General features: G+C 51.8%; 1 protein-coding gene across 1 annotated transcript in view; it reads left to right on the top strand.

The window, feature by feature from the left end:
- The first annotated feature begins 14,561 nt into the window (after positions 1-14,561).
- Positions 14,562-21,933, top strand: part of LRRC75A (leucine rich repeat containing 75A) — a 57,989-nt gene continuing 50,617 nt past the window's right edge. Inside the window, exon 1 of the mRNA XM_014255132.2 lies at positions 14,562-15,092. Coding sequence (XP_014110607.1) covers positions 14,829-15,092 — 264 coding nt within the window. The 5' untranslated portion in view covers positions 14,562-14,828. The remainder of the gene's footprint in view (positions 15,093-21,933) is intronic.

Genomic DNA, 21,933 nt, shown 5'->3' with positions numbered 1-21,933 from the left:
ATGTGCATATTGCTTTGCAGAATAAAAACTATGAAGTTTATCTCTGTTGTCTTTATTTCCACGGCCCGGTAGCTGCAGATGTTTCATAAATCAACCAAAATTATGTGGAGCACGGGAGGAAATCAAGGAAAAATCTGCAGTAAAGTGAAATTGAATTTGGGTTGTAAATTCTCTTTTTCCCTCCAGCACTCATCACAGCCGGTGATGAATTGTCTGGCAGGGAGAAAATCAATCTGAAGGTAGCAGAGCCCCTGTTTCTGTTTAACTCCTGGGACTTGTTTGTCTGTGGTCACCAAAATTTGGATTCCTGAGCCCCAGCGCTGTCCTGGAAGATCCTCAGGAGCTGCACACACAAAGGATCCATTGTGGGTCCTTTCTCTCAGCTCTTGCCAACTTTTTGGGTGCAGTCTGAGGCCTGACCTTGAGGTGTCTGAACCCAGGGAACAGCTCAGCCACCAAAACAAGGAGCTGGCTGGGTTTGGATGTTCCTGCAGCCCCACTGCTGAGTTATCCCTGTCCCTCAGAGCCCTGCCCAGGCTCTCCACCGATCCAGTCCCTTTTCCTGTGTTACCTGCACAGCTTGGTTTGTGTTTCTCCTTTTTAAGGGGCTTTTACAGCTCTGCTGTGGCTTTTTCTGATGGCTAAAAACAGCATCCCATGGATCATCCCAGCTGCTCCTGCCCTGCAAGGCTTCCTGCCAGAACCAATATTCAGTTATTTACCTTCTGAAGATGTTTCTTTACAGGATGTTAAAGAAACTGTTGGGATCTAAGCATAGATTTCCCTGGGCTGCCTTATTTTTTTAGCTCCTTGCAATTTTTTGGGCACCCCGATGGAATAAACAGCGATAAGATTCAAGCTGTAGTGACAAAAAGAGTAAGGCAAGGCAGAGAGCAGCTTTTTTTTAATGTCTGTGAATAAAAAAATGTCACAATTCCGTGTCATTTTTCTTTTGAAGGGATCCTTGCTGGTGATATTCCAGCAAGGAGGGGTTTTATAGTCAGGAGGGTGGTAAAATATTCCCTGTGCTCATGGGATAATCACACCACGGAGTTGTTTTGTCACTGGGGAAAGGATGAGAGCCCCAGAGCAGCCTGGGTGAGGTGAGGGAATGAAAAACAGAGGTGTCCTTGGACCTTGTATGAACAAAGTTGTCACCTAGAAGGCACCAATGGCTAAAAAAGGTGATTTTTTGGGGGGTAAGGGTTCGCTGTAGGGCTCAGAGCAATGGACGTGCTCCTAAATTTGATCCTCACCCTCCTGAAAGCCTGGTTGTGTTCCTTAAAACTCAGGGAATGGGGGAAAACAGCTTAAAAATGCACATTTCCAAAAGGAAACCCTCAGTGAGATCCCAGGCAATGCAGGGGACCTGGAAGTGCCTGGAAATGAGGAGAAACCAAACGTGGATCTGGGTCAGGGAGAGAAGCCTGGAATTCCTGCAAGGAAAGGATGTGTAGGACTGAGGTAAACTGAGGAAAACTGAGGAATATCAGTGGGGAAAGGGGGAGCTGTGCCCTGAGGGGACTCAGGAGGATCCAGAGAGGCTGGAGGGGGATCCCTGAGGATGGAGAGGCTGGAATGGGGGTCCCTGAGCAGGGATTCCTGTGGACAGAGAGTCTGGAGGAGAATTCTTGTGGGTAGAGGGTCTGAAGTGGGGATCCCTGCGGACAGAGGGGCTGTGGGAAGATCCTGAAATGAGGATCCCTGAGGATGGAAAGGCTGGAGAGGGAATCCCTGCGGATGGAGGGTCTAGAGGGGGATCTCAGAGAGGGGATTCCTTGGGACTGAGGGTCTGGAGGGGGATCCTGGGGTGGGGATTCCTGAGGATGCAGGGACTGGAAGGGGAGCCCCAGAGTGGGGAGTCCTGAGGATGGAGGGGCTGGAGGGGGAGCCTGGAGTGGGTATCGTGGCAGAAAAAGGGTCTGGAGTGGGATCTTTGCGTCAGGAGGGGGGACCCTGTCCCGCTGTCCCTGTCCCGGTGTCCCTGTCCCGCTGTCCCTGTCCCGGTGTCCCTGTCCCGCTGTCCCTCTGTCCCGGTGTCCCGCTGTCCCCACCGGACACCGCTGGATGGCGGCACGAGCCCGTCCTTTCCCCCGAGCGGGCCCGGATTTGTTTTGGAAGGGATGGAAAAGCTCTCGAACCGCAGCGTTTTTCCACCCCGAGGTTCCCGAGGGTTCTCTCGCTTCGGGAGATGTCTGGGCTTGGCAGCGCCCGGGTTTTGTGCGCTGAGGGCAGGGTGGGAGTGAAAACAGGGATTTTTCCTGTTTTTAGCTGAGGTGCGATGGGGACAGGGAGAGCCGGGAGATGTCCCAGCGGGAGAGGCACTCCCAGTACACCTGCGGCTTCAGGAGTGTGGCCGTGCTGCTCCTCCTGCATTCCTGCTCCAGCCTCCAAGCACAGCAGGAGACCAGAAAACCTCCCCGAGAAAATTCCTTGTCCTTTCATCCCCATCCGAATTCCCAATAAACAACGAGCCCAGCCACAGCACTCCGGAGTAGGCACCAGGTACGCCCTGAGCAGCATCCCAGGCCACGGATGAACTCTTAATTACAAATATTCCACATCAGCAGCTGCCTGGGCAAGTCTGGGTGGTGAGGTTGTTTTCTCCAGGTCTTGTTTCCAGGCAGGGAAAGGGAAGGGCAGGAAACTCGTAAGGAATAAATTGAGTTTGTGGATCCCCCCCATGGAAGCCCAGGCTGGTGAGCACAAAGGTCAGAGAAATCAGAGAAACCTTTTCCTAAAGGATGAATTCCGGAGGATTTGCTTTTCTCTGTTGTGACAGCAGTGAAGCTCAGCCCCCAGGGCTGGTGCTGGTTCTGGTTACCAGGCACAGGATCTGCCTTAATTCAGATTTAATGTCAGCAGCGATATTTGGGGTAGAAAGGTGCTGATTCCACCATGACTCAGATCCCTGATGGCTTCACCATTTCCTGACCAGGACCCAGCTCCGGTGCCTAACCTTGCCCTGAATTAATTTGGAATTCATTGTTCTTTGGAAGATTTGATTCCCCACCCCTCCTCCTTTATTTCAAGCCACAATCCCCGCCTTTCCCGGCCGTGATGGATGCGGGAACTCCTCTCCTTCCTCCCTTCGCTTTGAACGAAGCTGCTGCTGTCGGGGAGCGAGGCAAACTCCTGTAATTATTTATGGCACTCCATCGTGCGTGGATAAAATGCTTTGTAGGAATCCTTCCCGAGGCACGGGAGAGCTCCCGGCAGGGAATGCCGCTCCCAGGGGGATGCTCTGCCATCTCCAGGGTGACACCATCCACACTCCCCGTGCAGAGGGGATGCAGACTGTCACAGAGCAGTTCCCAGAGGGAAATCCCTGTCCTCAGGCATCGCCGGCAGCGATTTGAGGCTTGTGGAGCAAACTGAGGGGTGTCTGGAGCAGGCATCTCCCCCAGGCTGGCAGGGACCCTGGTGACAGTGACAGCGGCCGAGGGCTGGAGCTGGGGCAGCAGGAGGAGCAGCCGGCATCCAGGGATTGTTGCTTTTGTTTGCCTGGGCTCGCTGAGCAGGCGGGGAGAGCTCAGTGGAAGGCGTGGAATGGTTGCCCTGACAGACGCAGGATCCTTTGGGAAGCATTTCCACACGGCTGAGACAGGATCCGGGCGGATCTGTGGGAGAGCGGAGGGCTGAGAGCGCAGAAATGACAAACGCGGGGTGGGTGCGCTGCAGCATCAGCAGCCTCGAGTCGTTTGTGGCATTGCAGCTGCAGATGGAGCGAAACTGGAGCTGAACTTTAGAGCTGCCCCAAAATGAAGCCCAGGCTCCCATTCCCGGTGGGATGGGATGGACAGGACGGGGCAGTGCGGGTGTGCAGGGTGGTGGCAGCGCTGTCACCGAGGGGCTGTCAGGGATGGGGACAGGCTGGGTGAGGCTCTGCTGAGCGGGGTGAGCTGCGGCCTTTGAACAGGATCAGGGTTTGAGATCAAAAACTCACAGAAAAACCAACATTTCTGGTCGGGCTGAATGGCTCTTTTTGTGGTTTATACCCTGCTTTGAGCAGTAGGTGTGTGATGCTCCAAGTGCTCTCCACGGTGTGATCTCAGCGGGGTCAGAAGTTTGTGGCTCTTGAGGACAGCACATCTCAGCTATTTTTGGCTGGATTTTCCTGAGAGCAGCTTGCAGATGTTGATGTTGTTGGAAGCACAGGGCTCTCAGAGCTGGCTGGGACAGCCCAGGAGGGGTAGCAGGCTCCCGCTGGAGACATTTCTCTGCTGGGGCTGTGTCCTCTGGGGCTTTTAGTAATGCTGCTTCCTCCTTCTCCTTCTCCTTCTCCTTCTCCTTCTCCTTCTCCTTCTCCTTCTCCTTCTCCTTCTCCTTCTCCTTCTCCTTCTCCTTCTCCTTCTCCTTCTCCTTCTCCTTCTCCTTCTCCTTCTCCTTCTCCTTCTCCTTCTCCTTCTCCTTCTCCTTCTCCTTCTCCTTCTCCTTCTCCTTCTCCTTCTCCTTCTCCTTCTCCTTCTCCTTCTCCTTCTCCTTCTCCTTCTCCTCCTTCTCCTTCTCCTTCTCCTTCTCCTTCTCCTTCTCCTTCTCCTTCTCCTTCTCCTTCTCCTTCTCCTTCTCCTTCTCCTTCTCCTTCTCCTTCTCCTTCTCCTTCTCCTTCTCCTTCTCCTTCTCCTTCTCCTCCTCTTCTCCCTCCCAGCCTCATTCCCCATGGCACAGCCTTGCTGATTATTTTGCCATCGATTGCAAATCCAGATGTGACCTTGCTGCCAAGAGATTTTTGGGAATCAGCCGTCCCTGCCGCTCTCCCTGCAGGGGGAGGGTGCTCTGAGCCTCATTCTGCTCATTTTCCCCAAATCAGCCACTTCCAGCCTCGAGCCTGGGGGGTTTCAGCTGCTGCAGAGAGATGCCAGGAAAGCTGCAACCTTCGGCATTCCTGGAAATGGGAAACCCTCCCACGTCCAGCCAGCTCCTCATCCAAAATTCTCTGTGTTGTTAGGAGAGGTTGCTTTTCCTCCTGGCATGTGGAAGGGTTGGGATTTGTTTGGTTAAAGCTCCGAGGAGATGCCAAGAATGTGTTGGAGGGCTTCAATTTAATTTCTTGGGTTTCCAGAGGTGCTGGAAGCAGAGGGTGACTCATTAATCCATCCCATGTGGGAATGCTGGGATCTGCATCGTGCCAGGGTGGAGGTCTGGAAGTGGCAGGGGGCATTTTTGAGGCTGTAAAGGGATTTATTTGTTTTATTTGCAAAGGGGAAAAAAAAAACCTACTTGTAAAAAAGAAATGAAAAATCTTTGATTTAAAATATTTGATTTATTTGTAAAGTGATGTAAAGGGAAGGCAAAGTGATTTATTTGCCAGAGCCACAGCAGAGAACAAAAAAGATCATTTCAACTAGGAACCTTCTGTCTCTGGATGGGTTTTGCATCTGTTTGGGGTGTTTGGCCTTGCTTATCCAGGGATCTGTTACCAGTGGGGTCATCTCCTGTGGAGGGAGGGAGGGATGGATGGATGGATGGATGGATGGATGGATGGATGGATGGACAGGGATGGATGGGTGGATGATGGATGGATGGATGATGGATGGATGGATGGATGATGGATGGATGGATGGATGATGGATGGATGGATGATGGATGGATGGATGGATGGATGATGGATGGATGATGGATGGATGGATGGATGATGGATGGATGGATGGATGGATGGATGGATGGATGGATGATGGATGATGGATGGATGATGGATGGATGGATAGATAGATGGATGGATGGATGGATGATGGATGATGGATGGATGGATGGATAGATGGATGGATGGATGATGGATGGATGATGGATGGATGGATGATGGATGGATGATGGATGGATGGATGGATGGATAGATGGATGGATGGATGGATGATGGATGATGGATGGATGGATGGATGGATGGATGGATGGATGGATGGATGGATGATGGATGATGGATGGATGATGGATGGATGGATGGACAGGGATGGATGGATGGATGGATGGATGGATGATGGATGGATGGATGGATGATGGATGGATGGATGATGGATGGATGGATGATGGATGGATGATGGATGGATGATGGATGGATGGATGGATGGATGGATGGATGGATGGATGGATGGATGATGGATGGATGGATGGATGATGGATGGATGGATGGATGGATGGATGGATGGATGGATGGATGGATGATGGATGGATGATGGATGGATGATGGATCCAAAGGTTCAATTCCCCCATGGATTTCCTCACTCCAGCACTTGGCTCTTGTGTAACCTTACAAACCTGGCTCCAAAATGCCAGAAAATGGGAACACCTTGGCAAAATCACTTTGGGGCCCACAACCAACTGAAATTACTTTGAGGAGCTTTGTCTCTTCCAAGGGACCATGGCTTATCCCAGGTGAAAAAGAGGGTGAAATTGGGAATATTCAGTGCAATAAATGAACCAGTTGGCTCTTGAGAAATCTCATCCCCTTCTCAAAATAGCAACACTCCCCCTGCTCTGCACATTTTAACACCCTCATCTTCTTACTGGGCAAAAGAAGCTCTTAGCTGCAGAGGAGAGAGCTTTTCTCTAGATTAAGGCTAACACCAAGCAGGGGAGAGGCCTCTGAGTTGCTCAGGGCTGTCACCATCTGCTGCTTGATGAGCTTTATCTTCTCTTTCTCTTCTCTTTGCTCAGCCTTTTTGTGGCTTTGGGTTAATTTGTGATGAAAAAAACCCCCAAAATGTAATAGTAATAGTTATAATTAAAATTATAATAAACATAATATGTAATATGTAATATATAATATGTAATATATAATATATTGTATATAATATATAATATATTGTATCTAATATATAATATATAATATATAATAGATAATATATAATAGATAATAGATAATAGATAATAGATAATAGATAATAGATAATAGATAATAGATAATAGATATATTATATTTTATATTTTATATTTTATATTTTATATTTTATATTTTATATTTTATATTTTATTATATATTTTATATTCCACATTATATATTACATATACATATTACATATTACATGTACATATTACATATTATATATTATACATTATGTATTTTACATCTTTTACATATTTTATATATTATATTATATTATATTATATTACATTATATTATATTATATTATATTATATTATATTATATTATATTATATTATATTATATTACATTACATTACATTACATTGCATTACATTATATTTATTATATTAACAGCAGGACAGCAGTGCCTGCTAAAATCTCTTTGATAAAACCCAAAATCAGCCTTGGTTTTGGGCTGTGGTGGGAGGGGCTGAGCAGCCTTGACCCTGCCAGCACTTGGGATTGGGGGGAAAATTCCCTGGAAAATTCTCTGCCAAGCTGAGCAAGCTCCTCCTGTCCCTGCACTGGATTATTCCAGGGAAATTAATTTGGATTAATTAGTTTGACACAGGGTTTGATTTTTTTTCCTGCTGATTTTAACCCCTGGATGAGGCTTCCTGGAAAGCTCTGGCCCAGAAGGTGCCTTGTTAGTTCTGCTTGGAGAGAGGGATCAGCCTGGGACACTCCTGAGAGAGAGGAAAAAGGCAGGAAAAAAATGAATTATTAAAGGAAAACATGGAGCAATGTTGATTCCAGCTGCCTTCATCCACTCACTTCACCCCAGGAAACTGATAAGGAAATTGGTGTTTCCAAAACCAGAAAGTTTCCCTCGCACAAGCGAATGCAAACTTTGATTTATAATGATTAGTTTTGAAATACCAACCTTTTTTTTTGTACTCCAGATTGGAAAGAAATGGGATTTAAGCCTCTCTTTGGACAGGAAGTCTTGGATTTTGGTCAGTTTTACCCCATGCTTGAGAGATCTGGATGGAAAACACAAAAGATTTTACTTATTCCTTCTCAAAAAAGGGCTTTTAAATTTTATTAATAAAGTGCCTGAATTGGGCCACAACATTACTTTGGGAAAATCCAGATTTTGGTGTAGCAGGTGCTGGGATTCCTGCTTGGAAAACCTTGCTCTTCCCTCTAAATATTTCATTCTCTTAATAAAATAATTCAGCTTTAACACAATTAAAACGAGGAGGGTAAAGATTCTGTAATTAAACCAAGGCTGGACATGGAGCTTGTTTCACCTGGGAGTTTAAGCCTAAACCTTGTGCTCTTTGGAAAACATTCCCTTCATCCTGGAGAAACCCAGTCACTGAACATCCCAACCCAAAACCCCTCTGGAACCCTGAGGATTTATCTGCTGCCCTCCCCCTCCCATCTGCATTTATTTCCCTTTCAGGCTCCAGTGAGCAGCAGGTGAGAGGTCTTTAAAAGTATTATTTATTATTATTTCTTTATTATTCTAACCCTGGGGGCACTGCACGCTCCTCTCCTGGAGGATTCTCCTGGAAATTCATCCTGCAGGTGCAGAGGGTGAAGGAAAACCCAAGTTTTAAACTCGTTTTTCCCCCAGGCTCGGCAGCAAACGCTGCCCAAGGAAAAGGCTGAGCAGGGGGGTTTAAGCAGCTTTGCACAAATAGGATTTGGAGCAGCTCTGGAGAAATAATCCCGGAGTTCAGCCCCTCCCGCCCAGCCCCGGGGTGGGGAGAGGGGATTTGGTTCTTCTGTTCCCCCTTCTGCCCTTTGGGCTGAGCCTCCTTGCAAAGGGATCCGGGCTGGCAGCACTTTTCCTGGGATTTGCTGGCTCTGGAGCTGCCAGGGAGCTGCAATTCCATCCCTGGGGCTGGAGCAGGGATTGGGATTGGGATGGAGGAGCCTTGCTGAGGGCACAGCTGGAGGTGCTGGGGCTGCTTTTGAAGGCCCCATTCCAACTGGGAATGCTGGAAAGGCAGGACAGGGACCAGTGAGCTGGGCTGATGTCCTTTTGTCCCCAAAAGCCACCTCAGGCACGTCCCCCCCAGAGGGGAATAATCCCAAAGGGAAATCTGGGAGCAGAGTGTGCGATCCTGGGAAATGTGGGAAACAGGCCAGATAAACCCCCCCAGTAAGGGATCCCTGCTCTTCCCAAGGGAAAATACACTGGGATCCAGGAAAGGGACCCTGGGAAAGGGATCTGGAGAAAGGGATCCAGGAAAAGTGGCCTCGGAAATGTGATCCTGAAAGGGATCCTGGAACTGTGATGCTGGAAATTGGACTATGGGAAGGGATCCTGGGAAAGGGAACTTGGAAAAGGAATCTTGCCAAAGGAATCCTGGCAAAGGGACCCTAGAAAAGGGATCCTGGAAAAGAAATCTTGGTAAAGTAATCTTGGGAAAGGGATTCTGAAAAAGTAATCCTGGCAATGGGATCCTGGGGAGGAGATCCTGAAAAAAGGATCCTGGAAGGGGATCCTGGCAAAGGGATCCTGCAAAAGTGATCCTGCCAAAGGAATCCTGCCAAAGCACTTCCCAAGGCTGGTCCTGGTGGGTTCCTCTTTCCCAGGAATTCCCAGCTGTGGGCTGCTCACATCCCACCATGGATCTGGTGCTGGAGCCCAGCAAAGGATGCACAAAGCTCCAGGAAAAATCCAAGGGCACACTTCCCAAAGTGATGGCTCCCAAATCCAGGCTTCCCACAGCAGCGCTCCCTGCCCTTTTTCTCTTCCAAAGCCTCTCTGGGCCATGCTGTTCCCTGCAGCCCAAAGAAAATTCCCCAAGGAATTTCCAGTCCTGTGGGAAGGGAAGCAAAGGGTGGCTTTTCCAGATGACTCCAGAAAAATGCCTGGCATCTTTAACCTCATGCTAAACAACTTTTGGCCTGCGTGTAAACAGACTTTGGGTTTTACAAACATGGGATCCAGGCCTTGGAGCGGGAAAAAAGCCGGAGCTGTCACATGAGGGGAGGATGGATCGCTTCCGGCAGCCTGAAGGAGTTTTGGTTTTGCTCAGGGTTAAGGGTTTGAGTTTGGCTGCGAATATTTTGCATGGAAATCTTAGGGGAGAGAGGGGGGAAAGCATCTGAATTTGGGAAAAATCCCCCCAAGGGATCAGCTGGGAGGCACGTCTTGGATCCATCCTCCCATGGGGAGCCCTTTCCAGGATCCCTTTCCAGGATCCTCCTTCCATTATCCCTTTGCCAGGGTAACTTTGTCAGGAACCCTTTATAGGATCCCCTTTTCCATGATCCCTTTCCAGGATCCTTTTCCATGATCCCTTTGCCAGGATCCCTTTCTTAGGATCCCTTTTTCCATGATCCCTTTGTCAGGATCCCTTTATAGGATCCCTTTTTCCATGATCCCTTTTCCATGACCCCTTTTCCAGGACCACAGCCCATCCCTTTGGATTGAGGGGACGCTTCTGGAATCTAACAACTATTTTTCTGCTCTTCTGATTGGATTAAATGATTAAACACTCGTTAGTGGCAAAAAGCAAAACCCAAACAAGCAACCATCACTCCAAAACCTCAGCCAAGAAATTCCCCCCATGAATTTTCTGGGAAATCAGTAAAAGCTTTACCAGAATTTCAAATTTTTAAAGTTAAAACCTTCACGAGGGAGCATTGGAGGGACCCTCTCGTGCCTGCCAAGGGCAGTGGAGGAGAAGCAGGAGCTGCTGGTGGGGTAAAGGGGTGGTGGAACGTTTTAGGAATTCAATTGGTTTGGCCATGAAAAATCCCAATTTCCATCTGTGGCAGCAGAATTGCTTGGAGGGGGACTTGGGTTTGTTTTGAATGTTAATTCTTTTCTTTAAAAATGCCTGTACAGGTACAGTTGTTTCGGTGCCATGAAAGGGATGAGGTGCAGCAAATCAACAATTGAGAAGGAGATTTTCCACGTGGTGGTTTGGGGATTTTGGCAGCTCTGCCCCCTTGCCTGTGGCCACTTTTTCCTCTGATACCCACATGGGGAACAGTTTATTTTCCTCCTTCCTGACCCCTCTGTGACCCTGGTTCATGCTGAAATCAGATGTCAGAGCTCAGGGCAGATTTCAGCACTCTATTGCAGCAATATTTCTCTACCCAGGCTCCCCCTTGCTTTGGGGATATTTTTCCAATTCTTCTCCCTTTTGCAGCTGAGGCCAAATGCAGGGAATTAATTCAAAGGTGAACACAGGAAGATTTCATCCACTGCCAGGAGGAAACATTAACGCTTCTACCTGAGATTCTTTCATTTCTCCTTGGAAACACCTCTCCTGTGATGTTTTCCATCATTTTATTACCCCCTTCAATCTGGAGTTTGGTTCATCTGCAATTACATCTCACAGCATTTCAACCCTGTCTCTCTGGCAGAGCCCAATTGAATCAAGCTGAGGATGAGGATGGCTTTCTGTCCTTTTAAAATCACATTTTTCAATTTGGCCTCCTTCCCCAGAGACTGCTGAGACTCAGTGCTCTCCTCTTGCTGCATTTGCTAGGGTCTTACAGTAAGGTTGATTTTTAAAGTTTGTTTTTAGAGGAAGAGATAAAAATCACATTATCTCTGGGATTCCTTTAAATGCCATACTGAAAGCAATATTTCCCTTAGTCTTTTTCACATACTGAGCAGCACCAGCCTGGATCTGATATTGATATTTAAAATAAATCCCAATTATTCCATCCTTACCAACAAAAACTGGGAATTCCTGGGCTGCCTCTCAAAGCAGGAGGGTTTGATGAGAAGCAGAGCTTGGTCCCAGCTCAGTCGCTGGTTTGAGCTGCCAGAAACTTCCCCCCAAAACCTGTCAGGTGAGGAAGAATCCCTGAATTCCAGGGGTTTTTTCACTTGGGTGTCTCAGTGTGAGAGCTCCCAGATCCAGCAGTGCTGGTGGGGACCTCATAAAATTCCCACTTAGAGAGGGCTGTGGAAAGTCAGGGATGGGCTGGATTTGGTTGTGCACGTGCCTCAGGAGCTGAGGGCACCTCTCCCTCCATCCTGGATGGGATGCTCTGTTTTTGTGGCCGTGTCACTCTGGGGCAGTGAGGGGAGCAGGGGATCTCAGCCTGGCAGGGGTTTCCCTTCCTGCTGCTTTTCCATCCTTGAATATTTTTGTTGGAGAGGTGAACCGGCCTTGCTGGCTTCTCACTGCACCACAGACTCACAGATGTGAGCAAAGAACAGGCTCTGGGGTGAAACCTGGGGACAGGCAGAGGATTTTCGGGCTGGGAGCACCTTCCCTGCCAGCTGCTGTTGGGGAGGGAGCTCGTGTGTGTCAGCAGGCCTGAGGGTGTGGCTGCACAAGGATTTTGGGGTGCAGCACCAGGCTCCAGGTGTGAAGTGAAGCTCCATCACTTGGGTTTTTGGACACAGAGCCTTGCAGGGTGCCTTTTTTGCCATCCTGTGCCAGATCCCTGCTGCCAGCAGAGAGGAGTGGTCCTTCCAAAGGGAGAGGCTGCAGCTCCAGCGATGCCTGCAGGGGGAAATGCTGCTGGAGGGTGTCAGCACCCCTTCCCTGTGCCTGCTGGTGACACTGCCTGCCTGTCCCTGCCTCCCTGGGGACATCTACTGCCAGGTGAGGCCTCTGCTGAGCACACACTCAGTTTCTGCAAACCCCCTTGGCCACCTGCTTCCTCATCTGACTTGACTCTGAAGTACTGAAATGGAGTTTTTGGCCCCTGAGCTGTGGTTTTGGGGGAAGACACCCGGCTCTGGTCGTGTTTTGGCTCATGTGCAGCACAGCTCTGTAAAGCAGAGCCAAACCCCAGTGAAGTCACTGGGGCTCTGTGTTGTTCTCGTGGTCTGGGATCAGAACAAATCGAGTTTTGGAAACAATTGCAGGGGCCTCCAGCTCTTTGGTGGTGGAGGGGAGCTGCCTTTTGTCCATCACAGTGACGTGGAATTTGTGTGTTCGTGGATGTGCCATTGCACGGGAGGCACAGGGGTAAAAAACTTCTCACATGGGATTCTTTTTTAAAAGAGTTGCAAAGCGTTTTTGTGTTGGAAACCATCCCCTCACATCAGGAGAGGGTCTGAGGCCACTGCTGGGGCCTCATCACCCCAGAGCTGATCCCCCCAGGCCTTGAGCAGTCTGTGCCCTGCAGCAGGGGAGTTCAGCTTTATCCAGTGCGTGCCCCGAGCCCTGCCAGGGGAGCGCCCGGGAGAGCAGGAGCGGTGGAACAGCGGCTGGGGAGCTGCTGGAAGGAGCAGCACACACAAGGGAGGGCTGGAAGTGCAGGATGGGGACGGGGAGGGGGCTCAGGTGGTGCCTCCCAGCAGGGCTGGAGGTGAGGGAGTGAGAGAGGTAAGGGAGTGAGGGAGTGAGGGAGTGAGGGAGTGAGGGAGTGAGGGAGTGAGGGAGTGAGGGAGTGAGGGAGTGAGGGAGTGAGGGAGTGAGGGAGTGAGGGAGTGAGGGAGTGAGGGAGTGAGGGAGTGAGGGAGTGAGGGAGTGAGGGAGTGAGGGAGTGAGGGAGTGAGGGAGGTGAGGGAGTGAGGGAATGAGGGAGTGAGGACGTGAGGGAGTGAGGGAGTGAGGGAATGAGGGAGTGAGGGAGTGAGGACGTGAGGGAGTGAGGGAGAGGAGGGAGTGAGGGAGTGAGGGAGTGAGGGAGTGAGGGAGTGAGGGAGTGAGGGAGTGAGGGAGGTGAGGGAGTGAGGGAGTGAGGGAGTGAGGGAGTGAGGGAGTGAGGGAGTGAGGGAGTGAGGGAGAGGAGGGAGTGAGGGAGTGAGGGAGTGAGGGAGTGAGGGAGTGAGGGAGTGAGGGAGTGAGGGAGTGAGGGAGAGGAGGGAGCGAGGGAGATGAGGGAGCGAGGGAGTGAGGGAGTGAGGGAATGAGGGAGTGAGGGAGTGAGGGAGATGAGGGAGCGAGGGAGATGAGGGAGATGAGGGAGTGAAGGAGTGAGGGAGAGGAGGGAGCGAGGGAGATGAGGGAGTGAGGGAGTGAGGGAGAGGAGGGAGTGAGGGAGATGAGGGAGTGAGGGAGTGAGGGAGTGAGGGAGTGAGGGAGATGAGGGAGTGAGGGAGATGAGGGAGTGAGGGAGATGAGGGAGTGAGGGAGTGAGGGAGTGAGGGAGTGAGGGAGGTAAGGGAGTGAGGGAGGTGAGGGAGATGAGGGAGGTGAGGGAGGTGCAGGGGCAGCCAGGCTCGGCTGGCAGCATGGAGTGGCAGCATCACCCGCAGGGGACAGGCGAGGGGGGATTTCCGCCGCTCTGGGCACATCCCCGAGGGACCGAATGCCTGCGAATCCCCTGGGTGATGCGGCTCCAGCGGGAATCCCTCCCCGGGAACCCCGGCGGGGATGCCCCCGCCTCAGCCCGGCCCCATCCCCTCTGCCCCCGCCCGGAGCATCCCCCGCGGGGCGTGCAGAGCCCCCAGCCCGCGGGGAAGGAAGGACGAGCCCCGTCCGGCTGCGGCTTCCTCCGCAAGCCCTGCCTCGGTGCACGGTGCCCGCCCCCGGCCCTCCCCCGGCTCCCCCGGCTCCGCGCGCCCCGAGCCGGCCGGGCCGAGCCCAGCCGAGCCGCGCCGCCCCCGGGGGAGCCCCCCGAGCGCAACAGTTGCCCCCGAGCCGCGGCCACCGCCCCCCGAGCCCGGGGCACCCCCGGGGGACCCCTCGGCACCGGGAGGAGGCTGCGCGGAGGAGCCGCCGCCGCTCGGCGGAGGCAGCGCCCGGAGCTGCCCCGGGCCGCTCGGGTCCGGCCGGTCTGGCTCTCCCGGCCATGGAGCGGAGCGGAGGGGCCGAGCCGCGGCTCCTCCTGGCCGGGCGAAGCCGCCCCATCCTCCGCCTGCGGGAGCGGAGCCGCCTCGGCGCCGGGCAGCGACCCCTCTGCTGAGCCCCTCCGGCCCCAACCCGCACCCCCAAACCCTCCCGGGCATCCTCGGAACCTCCCGCGCATCCCACGCCTCCGTGCATCCCCCGAACCCCCCGCCCCTTTGTCCCCTCCACCCCGCCGTGTCCCCCCGGCCTCGCCACCCCCTCGCATGCGGCCCCGGGGCTGCGGGAGCCGCTGGCCATGGGCACCAAGCAGACCAAGGGCTGCCAGCCGGGCAGCGCCGGGGAGAGCCCCCCGGGCCACCACCGCAAGAAGGTGGCCCCCAGGGAAAGGGGAGATTTCCTGGCTTCGCTCGTGGCCAAGTCCGGCGAGAAGTTCGGGAAGGGCGCTGGCCCCGGCTTGCCCCCGTACCACCGGCGGATCTGCATGATCCAGGACATGCTGCTGCTGGTCAAGCAGGGCAAGCAGGAGGAGGCCACAGAGCTGCTGAAGAACCTGCGGCAGGTGAGGATGGGAGGGTTTCTCCTGGGGAAGGGGGGGGGAAAGACAGCGATTCCTGCCGCTTTCCAAAGCCTGGTGCCAAAGAGGGGCCGCGCTCCGCTTTTGCGGGTCTGACTTTCGGGGCGTAATTTTGGGGAAGTGGCTGCGGGGTGGTCACGGTGTCAGGGAGGGGGAAATACCCCCAGGGAGGTGCTTTGCGTTGTTTCCTCGCTGCCGGGTGCATTTTACCTCCTTCCCTTCCTTTCTGGCGCTGGTGGCTCTGGGATTTGCAGCCTACTCAAAGTGGTTCCCACTCAACTTTCCAAAAAGTTTGGTGTTTTAAGCAGCTCTGTAAAAGCGCCGAGGCGATCGGAGCCGGCAGCTTTTGAGAATCAGCTCTTCTCTTGCTGGCTCAGAAATACCCAGAGCTGGCAGCGTTGCTTTTTTATCTTTTTGACGCACAATCCCCTGGTGGAGTTTTGCTGGTGTTGACTGGGGCTGGGAGAAACGAGGCGCTCTGGGGGAGTGGGGAATTAATTGTGGGGAGCCCGAGACCTTTTGCCTTGAAAAATCTGCTTGAGCTGGGCATTAGCTGGGAAGCAACAGGACGGAAAGTTGCTGTGAGCAAACAGAAAAGCAAATTAGCATTTAATCTTTGCTGCTGATAGGTGCTGATAAAAACACCCGAGTGCTGGGCGTTTTCAAGGCTCTGGGCTGCGCAGGGCTTGGAGGAACAGCGAGTTTTCCATGCAAACCTAAAGCAGATCTATCTTCCAGCTGGGGTTCTCTCCCTCAGCAGCTCGGTGTAACCAGTTCTGCCACCCGGGGAAAAGTTGTTCACATCTTTGCTGGGCATCGGGAGCTGCTTTCTTGCCCTCTGGTTTCTCCATGGGACTGGTCCAGTCTGGTTTTCTTTTAGGATTTGGTGTTTGGGGTTTGCTGCTAGCAGTTTTTTTGCTGTTAGCATTTCCCACCCGCTCATTTTCTGGTCCAGGTAACTTTTCAGCGAGTGGATGTGTCGTTTGGGGCATGTCCCAGTTCAACCCACTTCCATTTATCCCTCCACCCTGTGGATTTAGGATTATCTTTAGGCTGAGAAATCTGAACTGTTTCATACGATTTGTGTTTTTTATGGAAAACTCTCCCCACTTTCAGTTTTGGGATAAAAAGTTGGGGGTTTCACTTTTGCTGAGGTGAATGTGCTGCCTCTCTGGGAGTTGGAGATAGAATTCCTTGGGACAGGACCTCTCCATTTGGGATCTGTGTGACCCTGGGTGTTGAGTTGGGCAGCAGAGCAGAGCCCAAATGTTGCACCCTCTCAGCCACGCCAAATCTTTATCGCTGTCACAGCCCATTGGAGCTGGCAGAAGGGCAGGTGCTAATTTTAGAGGGTGTTTATCTCAAACACCTCCCCAAAAAATAAATCTTGGGGCCTGCAAAGTGCCAGGAATCACTCTCAAGTTCTCCCTGGCTCCAGACTGGTTTTTCTCAGCGATGCTCAGCTCTGTCCTCACTCTCTGTGCGCAGTGAGGGAGCTGGGATGTGTCACCGTGGATGCCCTAATGACAAACCTGACCACGGGGAAACCCTCTCATCTCGCTGGAGATTGGGAAGAAAAAGCTCAAAAATCATCTTAAACTGCTGGGGGAAGCAAGGGACCTGTCAGGTGCATCTCTGGCAGTGAGTGTCTCTGAAGAGCTCGCTCTGACAAAATATATCTTAGAGTGTCAAAATACAGAACACTTTGTCCTAGATACTATAATAGACTCCAAGCAGGTTTTTAATGAGGTGATATTAATCCCTGCCTCCAGGGAGGGAACGTGGGATGCCCCACTGAACAAATCCCGGCTGCTTTGGGGTTTTCCAGCAGCTGGATTTTGGGAGGGGATGTTTTAGGAGGGCATTGGTGGCTCCAAGGGACCACTTAGGTTGTTCCCACTCCAGCAGGAGCCTTCCAGAGCTCTTTGGAGTGTCTCAGCTTGAAAGTGAGGATTTGGGGAGAAAGGAGAAGCTTCCCCCTGTGGAAAGGGGTGGATGGATGAGCATGGTGAGGCAGAGACTTTTCCCTGAGTCATTTTTAGGGTGTCCCTCGCAGAGGGACCGTGGCTGCTCCATGTGGTCACTGCTGTGTGGTGCTGCTGCTGCAAAACTGGCCGGTTTTGTAGTTTTCCAGCAAAACTGGGGTTTTCCCAGCAAAACCCAGTGACCTGGTGCCCAGCTCTCAGTGGAGATTTTTTTAAATCCCAGGCATTTAGGTCACTGGGAGCCTTTCCACTGACTTCAGCGGGCTTTGAAGCCAGCCCAGCGTGCTGCTGAGGGGTGGGTGACAGCATCCCTGCCTTTGGAAAGGCTCCATAGTTTTGGTTTTTTTTGGAGCAGGATGAGCACATGGCCAGAGCTGAAAATCTTTGTTTTTCAGGTCTTTGTGCCATAACACCCTGCCCTACCCACCCGCTGCAAGACAAGACAAGGTTTGGGGGACTTTTTTGCTCCCTCAAAAGGTGTGTTTGATAACCAGGGCAGGGCTGCAATCCTGTATTTTAAAGCTGCTGGAGCAGGTCCTGCCCTTCCAGCCCTGCCACTGCTACCAGTGTCCACTGTGGCCTTTGCATTCCACACATTTATTTAGAATTTATCCATTTTCTCCCTCCCCTGAGGTGGGAGCGATGCTGTTTTCCTTACAGGCTCCTGTAAGGATTAATTTGTATTTCTGGGAATGCCTGGAGGTTGCAAACAACTATAAAAAACTGAGATACAAAGTGATTTGTTTGTTTGTTTGTTTAAAAATATAAAAAGCCTGAAGAGCAGACAGGCTTTGCTTCCTCAGAGAGGTCAGCAGTGGTCTCTGGTGTGGAGGCAATTTGATCCCGCTGCCTGCCCCCAAAATAACACTCCTGTTATTCCTGCTGCCAGCAGCCATTCCAAAGGGTTTGTGCTCCTCTGGCACAGCCTGTCTAATTTAACATCGAGCTCCTGACACACAGAATACTCATTTCTTTCTCCTTCTTCCTGCTCTGGAGCCCAAACCCCACACTGCAAAATTCAAATCCCATAAATCCCAACAAGCGCCTGCTGCTCTCCTCGGCTGAGGTGTTTTCACTCACGGTGCTGCAGGGAGGATGCTTTTGGCATAAATGCAGTGGAAAGCACTGAAATAATCAACATTTGGTTTGGGCTGGTGTTCAGGGTTGCCAGAGGCTTGCTAGTCACCTCGGGGGAGCTGCTGGCCTTCCATGGAAGTAATTCCTGCAGGGAATAACTTGGAATTTATCTGCCATGAAGTGATTTCCTGGCAGCATCTTCTCTGCTTTCCAGCAAGGAGCTGCTGCGGGGAGAGGCTAAAAAATTAATTTATTCAGGGTGTCTGGCACTTGGGGCATGGGAATGCACTCTCAGACCCCTCACTCCATCCAGGTGGGAGAATTCCAGCTCCACATTCCCACCAGCTGCAGAGCAGGATAGGTTTTAATGTTATAGAGTGTGGAACTTTTCAATTTTTGATTTTTTTTCCCCTTACTCTCGAGTTTTAGTGGTTAAGGCAGCCAAGCACTGTCAGTATATTAAATTCTGGGAGTGTCTCTCCTGCTGGGGAGAGGATTTGTAAAACAAAGCATGTTTTCCTCCTCCCTGCTGCCAAACAGATCGCTTTTCCCAAGCGAAATGGGGAAGCGCTTCCCAGCACATTACGTTGCACTCAAGGAATTTGCCATTGGTTATGGCTCGACGTGGAGCTTTTGCTGCTGCTCTGGTGGGAGAAGGGAGGAGGAGGAGGAATTCAGCAGATCTGAGCATCATCTGCACAGGGCAGGTGAGCAGCAGGTCCAGGAATTAGTTGGGGAAAGGGGGAAAAAAAGCAAAGTACGGCAATAAATGCCTGGGTGCTGAGCGTGGCCAGAAGCCAAATGCCAAGGTCCAAGGTGTGGCAGCACTGGCAGGGTGGATCCTCTGCCCTGGGATGGGCAAATGGGCAAAAACACCACAAAAAAATCCCATTTGCAGGAAAGGGCTGGGAGAAAAGGCGTTCTGTGCCCACCAAAGCCTGCAGCCCCCTCCTGGCCGTGATCCAGCCTGGGATCCCTGAGGTTTGTCCCACAAACATCCCCTGATGTGCCCCTGCTCCATCCCAGGCCCAGCCCTGCATTTCCCAGCCAGAGGCTGTGGGGAACAGGACACTAGCTGAGCAGCCTAGGAACTGTGTGGCACAGGGAAGTTTTATTAATTAGTGATGAGTATCTTCATTCTAAGAGGGGCTTGGCTGGTGGGGATAGTAAAACACAAAAAAAAAAATAAATTAAAAACGCTGATGGAGATGGCTCACTTTGGGCTCCTGTGACTTCCTCGAGACACAAGAGCAGAGAAAAAATTAAAAAGGCTTGTGGCTGGACTCAGTGCTTGCTCCTGGCCCCCCAGCATGGAGCAGCATTCCCATGGACACATCCATGCTCCAGGAATGCTGGAGGAGCTCAGCGCTGCTGTGTTTGTCCCACAGGAGAACACCTGATCCCTTCAGAGCACCTGAGGTGACCCAGCCTGGGGTCTCTGGGCTCCTCCCAGCCTGGCACAGCCAGCAGAGGACAGGGATGAAGAATTTTGCAGGATTGGGATTGTTTTTCCTCAAGTGGGAGCTGCTGGGGCTGAGGGAGGGCCCTGCCCTGGCTGCAGCACCGCAGGGTGGAAGTTGGGTAACCCTGCTCTGAGCTGGGTGGCTTTGGGATGAACCCTCATTTCCTCTGCCTCGAGCTGCTGAAACCCCACCAGCGCTCCCCACAATTCTTTTTAACCCTCAGGCTGCTGGAGGCACTGACAACAAATATCTCTGCCAGTGGTGGGGTGTTTCCTGCCCCAAAAAAGGCTTCTGGTGTTTCCCCTGTGCTCCCACCCCCTGCCCTGCTGTAAGATGCTCCCTCACAGGCATCTCTGCCTGCTTCCCATCCTTCTGCTCTTTTTCCATCTCCTGTGGCATTTGCAGCTGGATGTGTCCTGTGCCTGCAGGCACAGGATTGGATTTAATGATTTAATGACCCCTCTGGAAGGTGGCTGCTGCTGCTCCTCCTGGGGGAATTTGTGTTTTTGGGGGAGAGGAAGGCTGGGAAAGGTGGGATGGGGTATGGAGTGGGGGCTGGGCTATGAGCTGTGGGCAGCTGGACAGAAATCTCCAAGCTGGTAGAAGGTAATGGTTGTTGTTCCACCTCAGCCCCTATTCAGCACTTTCTCTGTTTATATAATAGCAGGAATGGGTCTCTTTCCCCTCCAGGCTCTGCTGTTTTCACACCTGATGTGCAGTGCAGCAGCTCGGGGCTCCAGCCTGCAGACAGCCTGGCACACACCTTTTTTCCCCCTCTTTTCCTTTTTATCCTGTGGAAGCTGGGAGTGTGAGGATGTCTCCTCTCAGTGTGGGCTGTGTGGGCAAAACCCTCCCTGCACATCCCAGTGCTGCCAGCTGCTGTGTGCAGGGGTCTGGGGGGCAGCAAGGGGGGCTGAGGCACCTGAAATTCAGTGTATTGGAGCTTCAGTGTTCGATGTGCTGGGGGATTTGTGCCTGTGGCCTGCTCTTAGCTAAGGGAGGTGGTTATACATTAATATTCATTTCATTCTCCTACAAGCAATGTGGCATTTTTTTAGTATTCAACATCTTCAGGTCCTGGCCAAATGCCTAATATGATTTAATGCCTGATTCCATTTCTCTTTCTGTGTGTGTGTCTCAGCCTCCTTCTCTTTCAAATTTTGGAGAAAAGATCACTGCATGGTAAATTTAATCTTGCCTCTAAAAGGAAAAGCAAATTATCCTTCCCATTCCTCTCCAGGCCGAAGGTTTTAGCTCCAATTACTCCTGGCTCTGACCTTGCTGCTGGGAGAGCAGGAACTGCTTGGAGCTTTTCAGCATTCTCAGATCTTTTCAAGACTCTTTATCTTTCAGGCTTCGTGTCTTTCAAAGTCAGAGGCGCTTCCTTTGTGCGAGGCTTTGAGCTCTGGAGAGAGCCTGGACACGCAGCAGAGCCAAGGGGAGGGAGCTGCCTTTTCCTCATGCCTTTGGGTATTTCTGTGGATATCTCATTCCTCAGGGCCTCTCCATATCACAATAATCTCCCCAGAGTCCTGCCTGTCCTGCTCTGCAGAGCCCCACTCGGGTTTGATATTGCTGGGGGAATTTCTTTACGAGACGTTTCTGCCTTTTCCGGTGGTTCCAAAATTCCTGTTGGCCCACAGAGGTTTTCCTTGAGCTCTGCTCCTCCCCAGCCCTGGATCCTGCTGCTGATTTCAGTCCCTGAATGTCCCTTTTTCCCTGTGGGATTGGTTTCTGAGCAGCTTTCCAGTCCAGCTCCTGCTCCCCCCGGTGCTGCCCGCTCCCGTGAGCGCTCAGGGATTGCGTTTGGAGGAGATTTCAGCCAGCAGCAATATTAATTCCAGCTCGAACAGCAGTTGTGTTGAAATGAAGGTTGGTTAATTAAAGGAGAGGCCGACCGGCCAGCCTGGAGCAGGAGCCTGGAGCGTGCGGGATTTTGGAGGATGGGGATTTGTGTGCTGGGTTTTTCAGCTCCTTGCTTTCTGTTTAGCCACAGAAAGTGAGGAAATGGGTGTTAGGGACAGGATTACAGCTATGTGGGAGGTGCAGCTCTGTTTTCTACCCTCCAGCATGTGAAACACACCGAGGTGAGCGAGCTCTGTCTGTCCCTTCCTCCCACTCCAAGGATGAAAACACGATACTGAAACCTCCTGGAATGGTTCATGTGCCTCCATCTCTCCTTGTGCAGAGATTCCCTGGCTTTGCCTGGTGGAAGAGCACAGGGCTTTGAGCCAATCTGTGCCTGGGAGCCCCAGTCCCACGGCTGGGAAATTTCCAGAGCTGCCTCTTCCCCTGTCCCAG

Source organism: Pseudopodoces humilis, chromosome 23, assembly GCF_049639895.1.
Source record: "Pseudopodoces humilis isolate 2021_Gansu_Grassland_sample_001 chromosome 23, ASM4963989v1, whole genome shotgun sequence".
In the NCBI taxonomy this organism is placed as follows: Eukaryota; Metazoa; Chordata; class Aves; order Passeriformes; family Paridae; genus Pseudopodoces; species Pseudopodoces humilis.
This window is presented reverse-complemented; position numbering and strand designations above follow the sequence as displayed.